The sequence below is a fragment of the Salvelinus fontinalis genome, chromosome 10 (assembly GCF_029448725.1).
Source record: "Salvelinus fontinalis isolate EN_2023a chromosome 10, ASM2944872v1, whole genome shotgun sequence".
Classification (NCBI taxonomy): Eukaryota; Metazoa; Chordata; class Actinopteri; order Salmoniformes; family Salmonidae; genus Salvelinus; species Salvelinus fontinalis.
In genome coordinates, this window is record NC_074674.1 from 2,016,529 (window position 1) to 2,037,338 (window position 20,810).

Consider the following 20,810-nt stretch of genomic DNA (forward strand, 5'->3'; position numbering starts at 1 on the left):
GGTGTGTGCTAACAGAATCACATGAAACTAAGGACTGTTTATTCTGAAGTAAACAGTAGAGCCATGGAGGCTCACGAAGATTAGTCTGATGTCATCAACCCCAGAGAGAAGATTCCAGAGGGAGTCAGAGTCTAGTCGGGCACCACACCTCCTGATGAGAGGATAGATGGAGGGGGAACCTAATCCCTGAAGAGAGGATAGATGGAGGGGGGACCTAATCCCTGAAGAGAGGATAGATGGAGGGGGAACCTAATCCCTGAAGAGAGGATAGATGGAGGGGGGACCTAATCCCTGAAGAGAGGATAGATGGAGGGGGAACCTAATCCCTGAAGAGAGGATAGATGGAGGGGGGACCTACTCCCTGATGAGAGGATAGATGGAGGGTGAATCTACAACCTGAGAGAGGATAGATGGAGGGGGAACCTACTCCCTGATGAGAGGACAGATGGAGGGGGAATCTACTCCCTGAGAGAGGATAGATGGAGGGGGAACCTACTCCCTGATGAGAGGATAGATGGAGGGGGAACCTACTCCCTGATGAGAGGACAGATGGAGGGGGAATCTACTCCCTGAGAGAGGATAGATGGAGGGGGAACCTACTCCCTGATGAGAGGATAGATGGAGGGGGAACCTACTCCCTGAGAGAGGATAGATGGAGGGGGAACCTACTCCCTGATGAGAGGACAGATGGAGGGGGAATCTACTCCCTGAGAGAGGATAGATGGAGGGGGAACCTAATCCCTGAAGAGAGGATAGATGGAGGGGGGACCTAATCCCTGAAGAGAGGATAGATGGAGGGGGAACCTAATCCCTGAAGAGAGGATAGATGGAGGGGGGACCTACTCCCTGATGAGAGGATAGATGGAGGGGGAACCTACTCCCTGATGAGAGGACAGATGGAGGGGGAATCTACTCCCTGAGAGAGGATAGATGGAGGGGTTATCTACTCCATGAAGAGAGGACAGATGGAGGGGGAATATACTCCCTGAAGAGAGGATAGATGGATGGGTTATCTACTCCGTGAAGAGAGGACAGATGGAGGGGGAATCTACCCGCTGAAGAAGGATAGATGGGGGGTTATCTATTCCCTGAAGAGATGATAGATGGAGGGGGAATCTACTCTGTGAAGAGAGGGTAGATGGAGGGGGAATCTACTCTGTGAAGAGAGGGTAGATGGAGGGGGAATCTACTCTGTGAAGAGAGGGTAGATGGAGGGGGAATCTACTCTGTGAAGAGAGGGTAGATGGAGGGGGAATCTACTACCTGATGAGAGGATAGATGGAGGGGGAATCTACTCTGTGAAGAGAGGGTAGATGGAGGGGGAATCTACTCTGTGAAGAGAGGGTAGATGGAGGGGGAATCTACTCTGTGAAGAGAGGGTAGATGGAGGGGGAATCTACTCTGTGAAGAGAGGATAGATGGAGGGGGAATCTACTCTGTGAAGAGAGGGTAGATGGAGGGGGAATCTACTCTGTGAAGAGAGGGTAGATGGAGGGGGAATCTACTACCTGATGAGAGGATAGATGGAGGGGGAATCTACTCTGTGAAGAGAGGGTAGATGGAGGGGGAATCTACTCTGTGAAGAGAGGAAAGATGGAGGGGAAATCTACTACCGAAATAGAGGATAGATGGAGAGGGAATCTACTACCTGATGAAATGGTAAATGGAGGGGGAATCTACTACCTGATGAGAGTAAAGATGGAGAGAGAATCTACACATAGAAGAGAGGATTGATTGAGGGAGAATCTACTGCCTGAAGAAGGATAGATGGAGGGGGAATTTGTTCCCTGAAGAGAGGATAGACGGAGGGGATTCAAATCCCTGAAGAGAGGATAGATGGAGGGGGTATGTAGTCCGTGATGGTAGGATAGATGGAGGGGGAATCTACACGCTGAAGAACGATAGATGGAGGTGGAATCTACTCTGTGAATAGAGGGTAGATGGAGTGGGAATCTATTCCCTGAAGAGAGGAAAGATGGAGGGGAAATCTACTACCTAAATAGAGGATAGATGGAGGGGGGATCTACTCCCAGATGAGAGGATAGATGAAGGGTGAATCTACTACCTGGCGAGAGGATAGATGGAGGGGGAATCTACTAACTGAAGAGAAGATAGATGGAGGGGGAATCTACTCTGTGAAGAGAGGGTAGATGGAGGGGGAATCTATTCCCTGAAGAGAGGATAGATGGAGTCGGAATCTATTCCCTGAAGAGAGGATAGATGGAGGGGGAATCTATTCCCTGAAGAGAGGATAGATGGAGGGGAAATCAACTATCTGAGGAGTGGATAGATGGAGGGGAAAGCTACTACCCGAAGAGAGGAAAGATGGAGGTGGGATCTACTCCCTGATGAGAGGATAGATGGAGGGGCAATCTACTATCTGAAGAGATGATAGAGGGTGAATCTACTCCCTGATGAAAGGATAGATGGAGAGTGATTGTACTACCTGATGAGAGGATAGATGGAGGGGGAATCTACTAACTGAAGAGAGCATAGATGGAGGGGGAATCTACTCCCTGAAGAGAGGTAGAAGGAGGGGAAATCTACAATCTGAAGAGTGGATTGATGGAGGTGGAAAACTAATACCTCTAAAATATCTACTCCATGGAGAGAGGATAGAATGAGGGGTAATCTGTTTACTGAAGAGAGGATAGATGGAGGGGAAACCTACTACCTGAAGAGAGGACAGATGGAGGGGGAATCTACTCCCTTAAGAGATGAAAGATGGAGGGGAATCTACTACCTGAAGAAGGATAGATGGAGGGGGAATCTACTATCTGAAGAGAGCATAGATGGAGGTGGAATCTACTACCTGAAGAAGGATAGATGGAGGGGGAATCTACAAACTAAAGAGTGGATTGATGGAGGGGGACTCTACTCCCTGAAAAAGGTTAGATGGATGGGGATTCTACTCTCTGAAGAGAGGACAGATGGAGGGGGAATCTACTCACCGAAGAGAGGATAGATGGAAAGGGAAACCTACTCCCTGAAGATGGATAGATGGAGGGTGATTCTACTCCCTGAAGAGAGAATAGATGGAGGGGGAATCTACGAACTGAAGAGATGACAGATGGAGGGGAATATACTATCTGAAGAGAGGATAGATAGAGTGGGAATCTACTATCTGAAGAGAGGATAGATGGAGGTGGAATCTACTCCCTGAAGAGAGGATAGATGGAGAGGGAATCTACTCCCTGAAGAGAGGATTGATGGAGGTGGAAAACTAATGCGTAAAAAATCTACTCCATGGAGAGAGGATAGAAGGAGGGGTAATCTGTTTACTGAAGAGAGGATAGATGGAGGGGGAATCAACTACCTGAAGAGAGGATAGATAGAAGGGGAATCTGCTCACTGAAGAGAGGATAGATAGAAGGGGAATCAACTACCTGAAGAGAAGATAAATAGAGGGGGGATCTAAAAGCTGAAGAAGGATAGATTGATGGGGAATCTATTCCCCGAAGAGATGTTAGATGTTGTGGTAAACTACTACCTGATTAAAGGATATATGGACGGGGTGGCTTACTACCTGAAGAGTGATAGATGGAGGGGGGATCTACAACCTGATGAGAGGAGAGATGGAGGGGGGAATCTACTACCTGATGAGAGGATAGATGGAGGGGGGAATCTACTACCTGATGAGAGGATAGATGGAGGGGGAATCTACTACCTGAAGAAGAATAGATGGAGGGGGAATCTACAACCTGAACAGAGGATAGATGGAGGGGGAATCTACAACCTGAACAGAGGATAGATGGAGGGTGAATCTACTCCCTGAAGAGAGGTTAGATTGAGGGGGAATCTACTATCTGAAGAGAGGAAAGATGGGGGTGGGATCTACTCCCTGATGAGAGGATAGATGGAGGGGAAACCCTACTCCCTGATTAGAGGATAGATGGAGGGGGTATCAATTCACTGAAGAGAGGATAGATGCAGGGGATTATACAATCTGAAGAGAGGAAAGATGGTGAACCTACACCCTGATGAGAGGATAGATGGAGGGGGAATCTACTCCATGATGAGAGCATAGATGGAGGGGGGAATCTGCTACCTGAAGAGAGGATCGATGGAGGGGGGAGCTACTCCCGAAAGAATGATAGATGCAGGGGGGAATCTACTACCTGATGAGAGGATAGATGGAGGGGGAATCTACTACCTGATGAGAGGATAGATGGAGGGGGAATCTACTACCTGATGAGAGGATAGATGGAGGGGGAATCTACTACCTGAAGAAGAATAGATGGAGGGGGAATCTACTACCTGATGAGAGGATAGATGGAGGGGGAATCTACTACCTGAAGAAGAATAGATGGAGGGGGAATCTACTACCTGATGAGAGGATAGATGGAGGGGGAATCTACTACCTGATGAGAGGATAGATGGAGGGGGAATCTACTACCTGATGAGAGGATAGATGGAGGGGGAATCTACAACCTGATGAGAGGATAGATGGAGTGGGAATCTACTACCTGATGAGAGGATAGATGGAGGGGGGAATCTACTACCTGATGAGAGGATAGATGGAGGGGGAATCTACTACCTGAAGAAGAATAGATGGAGGGGGAATCTACAACCTGAACAGAGGATAGATGGAGGGGGAATCTACAACCTGAACAGAGGATAGATGGAGGGTGAATCTACTCCCTGAAGAGAGGTTAGATTGAGGGGGAATCTACTATCTGAAGAGAGGAAAGATGGGGGTGGGATCTACTCCCTGATGAGAGGATAGATGGAGGGGAAACCCTACTCCCTGATTAGAGGATAGATGGAGGGGGTATCAATTCACTGAAGAGAGGATAGATGCAGGGGATTATACAATCTGAAGAGAGGAAAGATGGTGAACCTACACCCTGATGAGAGGATAGATGGAGGGGGAATCTACTCCATGATGAGAGCATAGATGGAGGGGGGAATCTGCTACCTGAAGAGAGGATCGATGGAGGGGGGAGCTACTCCCGAAAGAATGATAGATGCAGGGGGGAATCTACTACCTGATGAGAGGATAGATGGAGGGGGAATCTACTACCTGATGAGAGGATAGATGGAGGGGGAATCTACTACCTGATGAGAGGATAGATGGAGGGGGAATCTACTACCTGATGAGAGGATAGATGGAGGGGGAATCTACTACCTGAAGAAGAATAGATGGAGGGGGAATCTACTACCTGATGAGAGGATAGATGGAGGGGGAATCTACTACCTGAAGTAGAATAGATGGAGGGGGAATCTACTACCTGATGAGAGGATAGATGGAGGGGGAATCTACTACCTGATGAGAGGATAGATGGAGGGGGAATCTACTACCTGATGAGAGGATAGATGGAGGGGGAATCTACAACCTGATGAGAGGATAGATGGAGGGGGAATCTACTACCTGAAGAAGAATAGATGGAGGGGGAACCTACTATCCGATGAGAGGATCGATGGAGGGGGAATCTACTACCTGATGAGAGGATAGATGGAGGGGGGAAACTACTACCTGATGAGAGGATAGATGGAGGGGGGAATCTACTACCTGATGAAGAATAGATGGAGGGGGAATCTACTACCTGAGGAAGAATAGATGGAGGGGGAATCTACTACCTGATGAGAGGATAGATGGAGGGGGGAGCTACTACCTGATGAGAGGATCGATGGATGGGGGAGCTACTCCCCAAAGAACGATAGATGGAGGGGGGAATCTACTACCTGATGAGAGATGGAGGGGGAATCTACTACCTGATGAGAGATGGAGGGGGAATCTACTACCTGATGAGAGATGGAGGGGGAATCTACTACCTGAAGAGAGGATAGATGGATGGGGGAGCTACTCCCCAAAGAATGATAGATGGAAGGGGGAATCTACTACCTGAAGAGAGGATCGATGGAGGGGGGGACCAACTCTCCAAAGAATGATAGATGGAGGGGGAATCTACTACCTGATGAGAGGATAGATGGAGGGGGGAATCTATTACCTGATGAGAGGATAGATGGAGGGGGTAGCTACTCCCCAAAGAATGATAGATGTAGGGGGGAATCTACTACCTGATGAGAGGATAGAGAGAGGGGGAATCTACTACCTGATGAGAGGATAGATGGAGGGGGAATCTACTCCATGATGAGAGGATATAAGGAGGGGGGAATCTACTCCCTGATGAGAGGATAGGTTGAGGGGGAATCTACTACCTGATTAGAGGATAGATGGAGGGGGAATCTACTACCTGAAGAGAGGATAGATTGAGGGGGAATCTACTACCTGATGACAGGATAGATGGAGGGGGAATCTACTACCTGAGGAAGAATAGATGGAGGGGGAATCTACTACCTGATGAGAGATGGAGGGGGAATCTACTACCTGATGAGAGATGGAGGGGGAATCTACTACCTGATGAGAGATGGAGGGGGAATCTACTACCTGAAGAGAGGATAGATGGTTGGGGGAGCTACTCCCCAAAGAATGATAGATGGAAGGTTGAATCTACTACCTGAAGAGAGGATCGATGGAGGGGGGGACCAACTCTCCAAAGAATGATAGATGGAGGGGGGCATCTACTACCTGATGAGAGGATAGATGGAGGGGGAATCTACTCCCTGATGAGAGGACAGATGGAGGGGGTAGCTACTCCCCAAAGAATGATAGATGTAGGGGTAAATCTACTACCTGATGAGAGGATAGAGAGAGGGGGAATCTACTACCTGATGAGAGGATAGATGGAGGGGGAATCTACTACCTGATGAGAGGATAGATGGAGGGGGAATCTACAACCTGATGAGAGGATAGATGGAGTGGGAATCTACTACCTGATGAGAGGATAGATGGAGGGGGAATCTACTACCTGAAGAAGAATAGATGGAGGGGGAATCTACAACCTGAACAGAGGATAGATGGAGGGGGAATCTACAACCTGAACAGAGGATAGATGGAGGGTGAATCTACTCCCTGAAGAGAGGTTAGATTGAGGGGGAATCTACTATCTGAAGAGAGGAAAGATGGGGGTGGGATCTACTCCCTGATGAGAGGATAGATGGAGGGGAAACCCTACTCCCTGATTAGAGGATAGATGGAGGGGGTATCAATTCACTGAAGAGAGGATAGATGCAGGGGATTATACAATCTGAAGAGAGGAAAGATGGTGAACCTACACCCTGATGAGAGGATAGATGGAGGGGGAATCTACTCCATGATGAGAGCATAGATGGAGGGGGGAATCTGCTACCTGAAGAGAGGATCGATGGAGGGGGGAGCTACTCCCGAAAGAATGATAGATGCAGGGGGGAATCTACTACCTGATGAGAGGATAGATGGAGGGGGAATCTACTACCTGATGAGAGGATAGATGGAGGGGGAATCTACTACCTGAAGAATAATAGATGGAGGGGGAATCTACTCCCTGATGAGAGGATAGATGGAGGGGGTAGCTACTCCCCAAAGAATGATAGATGTAGGGGTAAATCTACTACCTGATGAGAGGATAGAGAGAGGGGGAATCTACTACCTGATGAGAGGATAGATGGAGGGGGAATCTACTACCTGATGAGAGGATATATGGAGGGGGGAATCTACTGAGAGGATAGATGGAGGGGGAATCTACTACCTGAAGAAGAATAGATGGAGGGGGAATCTACTGCCTGATGAGAGGATAGATGGAGGGGGAATCTACTACCTGATGAGAGGATAGATGGAGGGGGAATCTACTACCTGATGAGAGGATAGATGGAGGGGGAATCTACTACCTGATGAGAGGATAGATGGAGGGGGAATCTACTACCTGATGAGAGGATAAATGGAGGGGGAATCTAGTACCTGATGAGAGGAAAGATGGAGGGGGAAATCTACTACCTGATGAAGAATAGATGGAGGGGGAATCTACTACCTGATGAGAGGATAGATGGAGGGGGAATCTACTACCTGAAGAATAATAGATGGAGGGGGAATCTACTGCCTGATGAGAGGATAGATGGAGGGGGGAATCTACTACCTGAAGAAGAATAGATGGAGGGGGAATCTACTACCTGATGAGAGGATAGATGGAGGGGGAATCTACTACCTGAAGAATAATAGATGGAGGGGGAATCTACTGCCTGATGAGAGGATAGATGGAGGGGGAATCTACTACCTGAAGAATAATAGATGGAGGGGGAATCTACTGCCTGATGAGAGGATAGATGGAGGGGGAATCTACTACCTGAAGAAGAATAGATGGAGGGGGAATCTACTACCTGATGAGAGGATAGATGGAGGCGGGAATCTACTACCCGATGAAGAATAGATGGAGGGGGAATCTACTACCTGAAGAAGAATAGATGGAGGGGGAATCTACTACCTGATGAGAGGATAGATGGAGGCGGGAATCTACTACCCGATGAAGAATAGATGGAGGGGGAATCTACTACCTGAAGAAGAATAGATGGAGGGGGAATCTACTGCCTGATGAGAGGATAGATGGAGGCGGGAATCTACTACCCGATGAAGAATAGATGGAGGGGGAATCTACTACCTGAAGAAGAATAGATGGAGAGGAAATCTACTACCTGATGAGAGGATAGATGGAGGAGGAATCTACTACCTGATGAGAGGATGTATGGAGGGGGAATCTACTACCTGATGAGAGGATAGATGGAGGGGGAATCTACTACCTGATGAGAGGATAGATGGAGGGGGAATCTACTACCTGATGAGAGGATAGATGGAGTGGGAATCTACTACCTGATGAGAGGATAGATGGAGGGGGAATCTACTACCTGATGAGAGGATAGATGGAGGGGAATCTACTACCTGACGAGAGGAGAGATGGAGTGGGGAATCTACTACCTGAAGAGAGGATCGATGGAGGGAGGAGCTACTGCCCAAAGAATGATAGATGGATGGGGGAATCTATAACCTGAACAGAGGATAGATGGAGGGGGAATCTACTACCTGATGAGAGGATAGATGGAGGGGGAATCTACTACCTGATGAGAGGATAGATGGAGGGGGAATCTACTACCTGAAGAAGAATAGATGGAGGGAGAATCTACTACCTGATGACAGGATATATGGAGGGGGGAATCTACTACCTGAAGAGAGGATCGATGGAGGGGGGAGCTGCTCCCCAAAGAATAGTAGATGGAGGGGGGTATCTACTACCTGATGAGAGGATAGATGGAGGGGGAATCTACTACCTGAAGAGAGGATCGATGGAGGGGGGAGCTACTCCCCAAAGAATGATAGATGGAGGGGGGAATCTACTACCCGAAGAGAGGATATATGGAGGGGGGAATCTACTACCTGATGAGAGGATAGATGGAGGAGGAATCTACAACCTGAACATAGGATAGATGGAGGGGGAATCTACTACCTGATGAAGATTAGATTGAGGGGGAATCTACTACCTGATGAGAGGATAGATAGAGGGGGAATCTACTACCTGAAGAGAGGATAGATGGGGGAAATCTATTACCTGCAAAAAGGATAGATGGATGGGGAATGTACTCCCTGAAGAGAGGATAGATTGAGGGGTAATCTGCTAACTGAAGAGAGGATAGATGGAGGGGAAATGTACTCCCCGAAGAAGGATAGATGGAGGGGGAATCTACTACCTGAAGAAATGATAGATGGGGGGAGATCTACTCCCTAAAGAGAGGATAGATGGAGTGTGTATCTATTACCTGATGAGAGGACTGATGGGGGGGGGGGATCTGCTCCCTGAAGAGATGAAATATCGAGTGGAATCTACTACCTGAAGAGAGGATAGATGGAGGGGGAATCTACTCCCTGAAGAGAAGATAGATGGGCAGGTAATCTACTACCTGAAGGGAGGATAGATGGATGGGGCATCTACTTCCTGAAGAAGATAGATTGAGCGGGGGGGGGGGGATCCATGAATCAAGCTTTCAGTGTATAGTCCCTTAAAACCTTTTCTCAATAGGGGGTGCTGTTTGCACTTTGTAATAATTTCGTTCCCAAATTAAACTGCCTCGTACTCAATTCTTGCTCGTACAATATGCATATTATTATTACTATTGGATAGAAAACACTCTCTAGTTTCTAAAACCGTTTGAATTATATCTGTGAGTAAAACAGAACTCGAGTTGGAGCAATTTTCCTATGAGGAAGTGAGAAATCTGAAATCTGCAGGCTGTTCTGAGGTCGGTTTATTAATTTGCATGTCTTCTATTGGTTGAGATGCACTGCATACGCCATCCCCTGGATGTCAGCGAATAGTGAGAATTGAAATGGAGTTGCTAGGCAGATCTGAGGCCTTATAAATGGGCTGGCAACGTGGGGTCCTTTCTTTCCTTCGCAATGACGCAAGACAGACCTCAGGATGGCGTTCTAGAAAGCTTCCGTTATAGCCCTTAGATATATCCGGCTCTGATATTATTCGATATAGGTGTTAAAGACATCATAATGTTGTTATTTTAAACCGAGTTATATCAGTTTATATCAGTATATTGCGATTTTCGGGTATTTATTTGTGCTGCGTTCTAGTGAGTTGGGCACGTCTGGCCCACATGGCTAATGTTTAATGCTAATTACATAGTTGAAGACGACAATCTACAACCGAGCAATGATTATTTTGGAAAAAGGACAACTTGCCCAAGATTCTGATGGGAGCTCATCAAAAAGTAAAAACTATTTATGATGTTAATTCGTTGTTCTGTTGAAAAATGTAAAACTCATATTCCCCCATTAATTTCGGTGCGGTCTCGCTTTAACGCACGCTGTATGTCATAGTAACGTTAATTTTACAAATCTAACACAGCGATTGCATTAAGAACTAATGTATCTTTCATTTGCTGTCCAACCTGTATTTTTTAGTCAAGTTTAAATTTAGTTACTGATTAGATTAGGTGCCTCTCCCAAGATTTCTCCCGACATATTGTTGGCAGCTTGGCTACTATTCTCATTGTATAACCACGATTTGTGCCGCTAAATATGCACATTTTCGAACAAACTCTATATGTATTGTGTAATATGATGTTATAGGACTGTCATCTGAAGAAGTTTGAGAAGGTTAGTGAAAAAATTTATATCTTTTGCTGGTTTATTCGTTATCGCTATTGTTGGCTTGAATCAATGCTGTTGTGTGGTTGGCTATTGTAGTAAGCTAATATAATGCTATATTGTGTTTTCGCTGCAAAACACTTAAAAAATCTGAAATATTGGCTGGATTCACAAGATCTTTGTCTTTCATTTGCTGTACGCTGTGTATTTTTCATAAATGTTTTATGATGAGTATTTAGGTAATTCACATTGGTCTCTGTAGTTATTCTAGTTGCTTTGGTGAGAGTTGTGATGGTGGCTGCAATGGTAAACTATGATTTATACCTGAAATTCCCCCCTTTTTTTAACAAAACATATGCTATACAATACATATGTTATCAGACTGTCATCTGATGAAGTTGTTTCTTGGTTAGTGGCTATTTATATCTTTATTTGGTCGAAATTGTGATAGCTACCTATGCAGGAAAAAAATGGTGGGGAAAAAAAGTTGTGTCTTTTGCTATCGTGGTTAGCTAATAGATTTACATATTGTGTCTTCCCTGTAAAACATTTTAAAAATCAGAAATGATGGCTGGATTCACAAGATGTGTATCTTTCATCTGGTGTCTTGGACTTGTGATTTAATGATATTTAGATGCTAGTATTTACTTGTGACGCTATGCTAGGCTATGCTAGTCAGCTTTTTTACTGATGGGGGTGCTCCCGGATCCGGGATTGTGATGAACTAGAAGTTAAAACAAGTTTATGATGAAAACTGCTCTTGCTCTCCTGTGAGATGTTCTAATATACTGTATATGTAGTGATGAGGACTGCAGATCGGGACACCCATGCTAATGTTAGAGTGAAGGCCAACTGTAGATCAGGTAATGTTAGAAAGAGGGTCAGCTGTAGATCAGGTAATGTGAGAGGGAGGGCCAGCTGTAGATCAGGTAATGTTAGAGGGAGTGCCAGCTGTAGATCAGGTCATGTTTGAGGGAGGGCCAGCTATAGATCAGGTAATGTTAGAGGGAGTGCCAGCTGTAGATCAGGTAATGTTTGAGGGAGGGCCTGCTGTAGATCAGGTAATCTTAGAGGGAGTGCCAGCTGTAGATCAGGTAATGTTAGAGGGAGGGCCAGCTGTAGATCAGGTAATGTTAGAGGGAGTGCCAGCTGTAGATCAGGTCATGTTTGAGGGAGGGCCAGCTGTAGATCAGGTAATGTTTGAGGGAGGGCCAGCTGTAGATCAGGTAATGTTTGAGGGAGGGCCAGGTGTAGATCAGGTAATGTTTGAGGGAGGGCCAGCTGTAGATCAGGTAATTTTAGAGGGAGGGCCAGCTGTAGATCAGGTAATGTTAGAGTGAAGGCCAGCTATAGATCAGGTAATGTTAGAGTGAAGGCCAGCTGTAGATCAGGTAATGTTAGAGGGAGGGCCAGCTGTAGATCAGGTAATGTTAGAGGGAGTGCCAGCTGTAGATCAGGTCATGTTTGAGGGAGGGCCAGCTGTAGATCAGGTAATGTTTGAGTGAAGGCCAGCTGTAGATCAGGTAATGTTAGAGGGAGGGCCAGCTGTAGATCAGGTAATGTTAGAGGGAGGGCCAGCTGTAGATCAGGTAATGTTAGAGGGAGGGCCAGGTGTAGATCGGGTAATGTTTGAGGGAGGGCCAGCTGTAGATCAGGTAATGTTAAAGGGAGGGCCAGCTGTAGATCAGGTAATGTTAGAGTGAAGGCCAGCTGTAGATCAGGTAATGTTAGAGGGAGGGCCAGGTGTAGATCAGGTAATGTTAGAGGGAGGGCCAGCTGTAGATCAGGTAATGTTAGAGTGAAGGCCAGGTGTAGATCAGGTAATGTTAGAGTGAAGGCCAGCTGTAGATCAGGTAATGTTAGAGGGAGGGCCAGCTGTAGATCAGGTAATGTTAGAGTGAAGGCCAGCTGTAGATCAGGTAATGTTAGAGTGAAGGCCAGCTGTAGATCAGGTAATGTTTGAGGGAGGGCCAGCTGCAGATCAGGTAATGTTAGAGGGAGGGTCAGCTGTAGATCAGGTAATGTTTGAGGGAGGGCCAGCTGTAGATCAGGTAATGTTAGAGGGAGGGTCAGCTGTAGATCAGGTAATGTTAGAGGGAGGGCCAGTTGTAGATCCGGTAATGTTAGAGGTTTGTCCAGCTGCAGATCAGGTAATGTTAGAGGGAGGGTCAGCTCCACAGGGTATGACCAGTGCATTTTTCAGCCCAATGAGATACTGTTAAGGTTGATTGACTGATTGATTGGTTAATCAATCAGACCATTTGCTTTAGAGTCAACCTCACAGAGGGAATGGAAGCATGTCAAACGGAACAGAAAGAGATATAGAACACAGCTCTACTCAAGCTGGGAATCAAACGATTGTTCCATACCCATAAATTCAATCCCAAGATGCTCTGCCATTGCAGAAAGTTGACAGTTGGAAAAACAAAAAAAAGAAGAGGAGAACAGTTTAGGAGAGACACCTTCCAACATAGATAAACAATAGATATACATACACAGTATGGGCATTGAGCGACAGGACTGACGGGACAGTTGAGACACGGATGGTGAGTCATGAGTAACAGTTACAGTAACAGGACGGAGCTGGACAACAAGCTAAGACCATCAAGACATGCCAAACAAGCACCACAGACAGACACAAGACAAGCAGACAAAACAACAGCAAGCAGTTAGACTAGACTAGAGCATGCAAATCCAGATATCCACTTAACTCACTGCCATAATGACAAGATGGGATCTCTGGGCCATCCATTAAGGGCAGATTAAGACATAGTGCACTACTTAGCTAATGAAACATTATATTACCATGACAGATGGGTCTATAGCACAAGAACATAGATTGTTTTGAAAGTATAGATTAGTCGTCCAGTTAATAGATTTGAATATATGATTTAATTAAATATATCTTCCTGATCATAAGGGATGTTAGATGCTACTTCTTCTGGTACTCACTACATGGTAGCACAGTCCAATGTTAATGTTTCATTCAACACAGGAAACTCCATTCAGATTCAGGAAACATTTGATGGGACATGACATGTGACCATAGTATCATGTCCAATGACATGTTAACAGAAAAACCTTACCTGTATACCATGGGAATACAAAATCAGATCAATTCACTCTAAAATATTACATTATAACCGTGTTATGGGGAAGGGAGGGGATGACTGATAGACTGTAAGTGTATGTTCTGCATGTGATGGAAGGCCTGTGTGAAGGTATGAGACATGAAGCCTGTGATTGCCTTCACTGAGGGATACATGTATTAGGGAAGACAGAGTCCATCTCAGCAATCAGTTCACCAACCTCATCTAAGGACCAGCAACACCTTGATACTATTGACTAAGCTAAGGTGATGTTTCACCTCACCCGCAAAACAAAGTTATCCAATCAGCTTCGAAGGGGGGATTATATTGCATGGGAAGAAGTGGAGAAGGGCTGCACCATTCCAGCTGCTAAACCCATATCTCTAACAGCCCACTTGCTCTAGTCGGGTTGCAGCAAATCCCAGCTGTTGTCATGACAACGTGCTCTTGGGGGGGCTGAGCGGGTCCAGCTTTCTGTAGAGCCATCAATGAGAACTTTGGGGTAGGGGAGACGCCCTGATAGGAGGAGGGAAGTGGGATGGATGGATAAGGGGATGGATGAGGTTCGGAGAGAGAGTGTAGGGCTGGAGGGGATTCTATATGCTTCTATATGTCCTAGTTCTGTTTTGGCCTCAAAAAGCTAACTTCACAGCATGATGAGGATTGCAATACTAGCCCATATATGCTGGAGAGGGTCGATGTATATTACAGTGAAACAACAGTCTCTACTGTACACAATCTACACTGTAGGGCAATAACACAAGGGAATCAATACAGTCATTAGAAATGGTAGCCAACAAGCTAATCCTTAGGTTTTGAAATGCATTTATTCTCTGACTGACTAGTAAAGTGAGTCGATTTCTAAAGTCCTGTTAGGATCTATATGTTTTGCTGCAGTGCTGTCAGTCGAGTGGTCTATTGGCTGTCAGTCGAGTGGTCCTGACCTCTATTGTGGATGTGCACACTTGAAACTGTGATAGACAGGCATGTGTACGTTTAGAGGAAATTGGTGTACAGAAATGGCCTCCTCTCCAGTGTGCTCTCTGAATTAAATTACACATGTCAGATCTCGCACTGGGAGAGGGTGGAGAGAGGGTGGAGCTTCACCCCCCCTGTCTGCCTTTTTTGTCATTCATGTTATTATACGTGTAGCCTCAAGCTTGTTTCCAATGCTACTCTTGTGTGTACACGCAAAGGTCCTCTCTCAAGGGGTCACGCATAGTTGGGAATTTTCAGATCATTTCTAAGGAAAAGATTTAGATAAATGGTCGAATGTAATTAATGAATTATATCCATGGTCGGTCCCGATGTTTATTAAATATTTGGTCTGCTTTGATGTTTTTACAGTATTTTAATTGTGGGTATCTTTCCGTAATGGAGGAGGTTTGAAAAATGTCAACTACACACCCTGCCTAGGTCGTCTCAGCATGTCATTTAAGGAAAAAAGGCTTGGCTCTGTTGACTAGAGTTGACAATGAATACACTTCTTGAAATGAGAGGAAATTGTGCAACTCCATAGAGGTTAAACATAACATGACAGTAAGATAGATGTCGATGTAGAGTGAGAGAGCTCCCATAACCTGCTGGCACATACAGTACGGTTCAGTACAGTAGCAGGCTGTATGCATGGGCTCTGGGAAAGATCTGCAGGTGCTTACATTACATATGCTATGCATTTTGCAACTAAATAGTGTACAGGAGCGCTGTCATCCTGAAATCCACACAAGGCTGACTTGCACAGGCATGATGTTGATGGATATGTACTGTAGAAAACTACAATACTGCTATACTATATATCATATACCATGAATTGCCATGGAAACAGAAGTATATGATCAAACATTGGGCATGTTTGATCATATACTGTAGAGTGTAGACTTTCTAATTGCATATCATACATTTACTTGTTTTCATGCAAAGCAAAAACAACATTATAACAATACTAGAGAACCATTATAACCCTACTAGAGAACCATTATAACCCTACTAGAGAACCATTATAACCCTACTAGAGAACCATTATAACCCTACTAGAGAACCATTATAACCCTACTAGAGAACCACTATAACCCTACTAGAGAACCACTATAACCATACTAGAGAACCATTATAACCCTACTAGAGAACCATTATAACCCTACTAGAGAACCATTATAACCCTAATAGAGAACCACTATAACCCTACTAGAGAACCATTATAACCCTACCAGAGAAACATTATAACCCTACTAGAGAACCACCATAACCCTACTAGAGAACCACTATAACCCTAATAGAGAACCACTATAACCCTACTAGAGAACCATTATAACCCTATTAGAGAACCATTATAACCCTACCAGAGAACCATTATAACCCTACTAGAGAACCACTATAACCATACTAGAGAACCACTATAACCCTACTAGAGAACCACTATAACCCTACTACAGAACCATTATAACCCTACCAGAGAACCATTATATCCCTACTAGAGAACCACTATAACCCTACTAGAGAACGACTATAACCCTAATAGAGAACCACTATAACCCTACTAGAGAACCATTATAACCCTATTAGAGAACCATTATAACCCTACCAGAGAACCATTTTTATTTTATTTATTTTTTATTTTACAGTTATTTTACCAGGTAAGTTGACTGAGAACACGTTCTCATTTGCTGCAACGACCTGGGGAATAGTTACAGGGGAGAGGAGGGGGATGAATGAGCCAATTGTAAACTTTATTTTTATAAAGTTATAACCCTACTAGAGAACCACTATAACCCTACTAGAGAACCATTATAACCCTACTAGAGAACCATTATAACCCTACTAGAGAACCACTATAACCCTACTAGAGAACCATTATAACCATATTAGAGAACCATTATAACTCTACCAGAGAACCACTATAACCCTACTAGAGAACCATTATAACCCTACTAGAGAACTACTATAACCATACTAGAGAACCATTATAAACCTACTAGAGAACCATTACAACCCTACTAGAGAACCATTATAACCCTACTAGAGAACTACTATAACCATACTAGAGAACCATTATAAACCTACTAGAGAACCATTACAACCCTACTAGAGAACCATTATAACCCTACTAGAGAACCACTATAACCCACTAGAGAACCACTATAACTCTACTAGACAGCATCTATAAACCTACTAGAGAACCATTATAACCCTACTAGAGAACCATTATAACCCTACTAGATAACCATTATAACCCTACTAGACAACCACCATAACCATACTGGAGAACCATTATAAACCTTCTAGAGAACCATTATAACCCTACTAGAGAACCATTATAACCCTACCAGAGAACCATTATAACCCTACTAGAGAACCATTATAACCCTACTAGAGAACCATTATAACCATACTAGAGAACCATTACAACCCTACCAGAGAACCACTAAAACCCTACTAGAGAACCATTAGAACCCTACTAGACAACCACTATAACCCTACTAGAGAACCACTATAACCCTACTATAACCTTTCTAAAGAACCATTATAACCCTACTAGACAACCACCATAACCATACTGGAGAACCATTATAAACCTTCTAGAGAACCAGTATAACCCTTCTAGAGAACCAGTATAACCCTTCTAGAGAACCAATTTCACCCTACTATTTAACTTTTATAACCATTCCAGAGAACCACTATAACCCTACTAGAGAGCCACTATAACCCTAGTAGAGACCCATTATAAACCTACTAGAGAACAATTATAACCCTACTAGAGAACCACTATAACTCTACTAGAGAACCATTATAACCCTACTAGAGAGCCACTATGACCCTATTAGAGACCCATTATAAACCTACTAGAGAACAATTATAACCCTACTAGAGAACCACTATAACCCTACTAGAGAACAAGTATTAACCTACTGTAGAACCATTATAACCCTACTAGAGACCCATTATAACCCACTAGAGAACCGCTATAACCCTACTAGACAACCACTGTAACCCTACCTTAACCCTACTAGACAACCACTATAACCCTACCTTAACCCTACTAGACAACCACTATAACCCTACATTAACCCTACTAGACAACCACTATAACCCTACCTTAACCCTACTATACAACCACTATAACCCTACCTTAACCCTACTAGACAACCACTATAATCCTACCTTAACCCTACTAGACAACCACTATAACCCTACCTTAACCCTACTAGATAACCACTATATAACCACTATAACCCTACCTTAACCCTACTAGATAACCACTATATCACCACTATAACCCTACCTCAACCCTACTAGAACCACTATAACCCTACCTTAACCCTACTAGATAACCACTATATCACCACTATAACCCTACCTCAACCCTACTAGAACCACTATAACCCTACCTTAACCCTGCAAGACAACCACTATAACCCTACCTTAACCCTACTAGACAACCACTATAACCCTACCTTAACCCTACTAGACAACCACTATAACCCTACCTTAACCCTGCAAGACAACCACTATAATCCTACCTTAACCCTACTAGACAACCACTATAACCCTACCTTAACCCTACTAGACAACCACTATAACCCTACCTTAACCCTACTAGACAACCACTATAACCCTACCTTAACCCTACTAGATAACCACTATAACCCTACCTTAACCCTACTAGACAACCACTATAACCCTACCTTAACCCTACTAGACAACCACTGTAACCCTACCTTAACCCTACTAGACAACCACTGTAACCCTACCTTAACCCTACTAGACAACCACTATAACCCTACATTAACCCTACTAGACAACCACTATAACCCTACCTTAACCCTACTAGACAATCACTATAACCCTACCTTAACCCTACTAGACAACCACTATAATCCTACCTTAACCCTACTAGACAACCACTATAACCCTACCTTAACCCTGCAAGACAACCACTATAATCCTACCTTAACCCTACTAGACAACCACTATAACCCTACCTTAACCCTACTAGACAACCACTATAACCCTACCTTAACCCTACTAGACAACCACTATAACCCTACCTTAACCCTACTAGACAACCACTATAACCCTACCTTAACCCTACTAGACAACCACTATAACCCTACATTAACCCTACTAGACAACCACTATAACCCTACCTTAACCCTACTAGACAACCACTATAACCCTACCTTAACCCTACTAGACAACCACTATATCACCACTATAACCCTACCTCAACCCTACTAGACAACCACTATAACCCTACCTTAACCCTGCAAGACAACCACTATAATCCTACCTTAACCCTACTAGATAACCACTATATAACCACTATAACCCTACCTTAACCCTACTAGATAACCACTTTAACCCTTTGTGAAATTTTAAGAGGAGTCAATACCTTGTGGAGATTTAAACTGCCCTTAAAAAATTTCCTCATGGGTAAATACTAGTTAATGCAGGGGTCATGTTGTTGTGTAAACACAGGGAAACATAGCAACCCTGAGTGGGGCACAAATACACGATCCCACACAGAATGCGAACATACAGTTTAATGCCAAAATAATGGAAACATTTGAGTAAATGAGGGATACAAAGTATATTTAAAGCAGGTGCTCCCACACAGGTCTGGTTCCTGAGTTAATTTAACAATTAACTTTCTATCATGCTTAAGGTCCCTTATAAAAATGACTGCATTGGTGATTACTGCATTGTTGGTTTAGACCTTGTAAGAAAGGCATTTCACTGTATTTGTGCACTTGACAATAAAACTTGTAACTTGAAAAATGCCCAGTTGCTCATTATTTTGGCTGCCATGGCTAGAAGAGATCTCAGTGACTTTGAAAGAGGGGTCTCAAAGAGCATAGAGGGTTTAAAGGGTGTGTAGGTGTGTCTCAGTCACCAGATATCAACCCAATTGAACACTTATGGGAGATTCTGGAGTGGTGCCTGAGACAGCGTTTTAAACCACCATCAACAAAATGATGGAATTTCTTGCGTAAGAATTATGTTGCATTCCTCCAATAAAGTTCCAGACACTTGTAGCGTCTATGCCAAGGTCCATTGAAGCTGTGCTGGCTCGTGGTGGCCCAACGCCCTATTAAGACACGTTATATGTTGGTGTTTCCTTTATTTGGGCAGTTAACTGTACATCAGAGCCAATAGCTTCGAGGGATGAGCTGTCGAGCTCAAGTTCTCCACATGCGTCTCTAATCTGGGTGTAATTGTGAGGTTGATGGACATGCTTGCTGGGGTTGCCAATGTGTAGCGCTGGTGTGTGGTTAAGCTCTGTCGCCCCGGGCCACTAGTGCTGTTTAATAGTGAACTGTAATGTAATTATAGGGCAGGAACTCAGGGCTGAGGAGGACCTTTGTGAGAGCAGGCAGACTTTGTTGTTTTACTGTGAGAATGGCATTCAGCTGCTGCTAAAGCTTGGGACTTGTTATTGCAAAAACAGTGAGGAGAATAGCAGGGTAAGCTCTGTGTGTGTGTGTATGTGCGTGTGCACATGTGTGGTCAGGGAATACAACTAAGAATGGCATTGTCCATACATGTCCTGATCCATGATGTGACCAGGCAGGTGTTGTCATTGTAGACTGCCTATGCATTTCATTCAGACAAGCATGTTCCATATGAAGTGATGCAATACCTACATGCTCATTTTGCCTATTGCATTCCCATGGGATTTAGTGATGATCCGTGGGCAATATGGATAGTCAAAAAGTACCCTGGGTAGTTTATCTTATCAATAACAAATTGACAAAAGATAC

At 44.4% G+C, this 20,810-nt stretch overlaps 1 protein-coding gene across 2 annotated transcripts in view; it reads right to left on the reverse strand.

Moving 5' to 3' along the window:
* nrg2a (neuregulin 2a) overlaps positions 1-20,810 on the reverse strand; it is a 222,831-nt gene that overhangs the window by 9,478 nt on the left and 192,543 nt on the right. The window contains exon 6 of one of the 2 annotated variants that reach the window (XM_055935269.1): positions 13,333-13,356. The exons of the other annotated variant lie outside the window; for it this stretch is intronic. Coding sequence (XP_055791244.1) covers positions 13,333-13,356 — 24 coding nt within the window. The remainder of the gene's footprint in view (positions 1-13,332; positions 13,357-20,810) is intronic. 2 annotated transcript variants of the gene reach the window in all.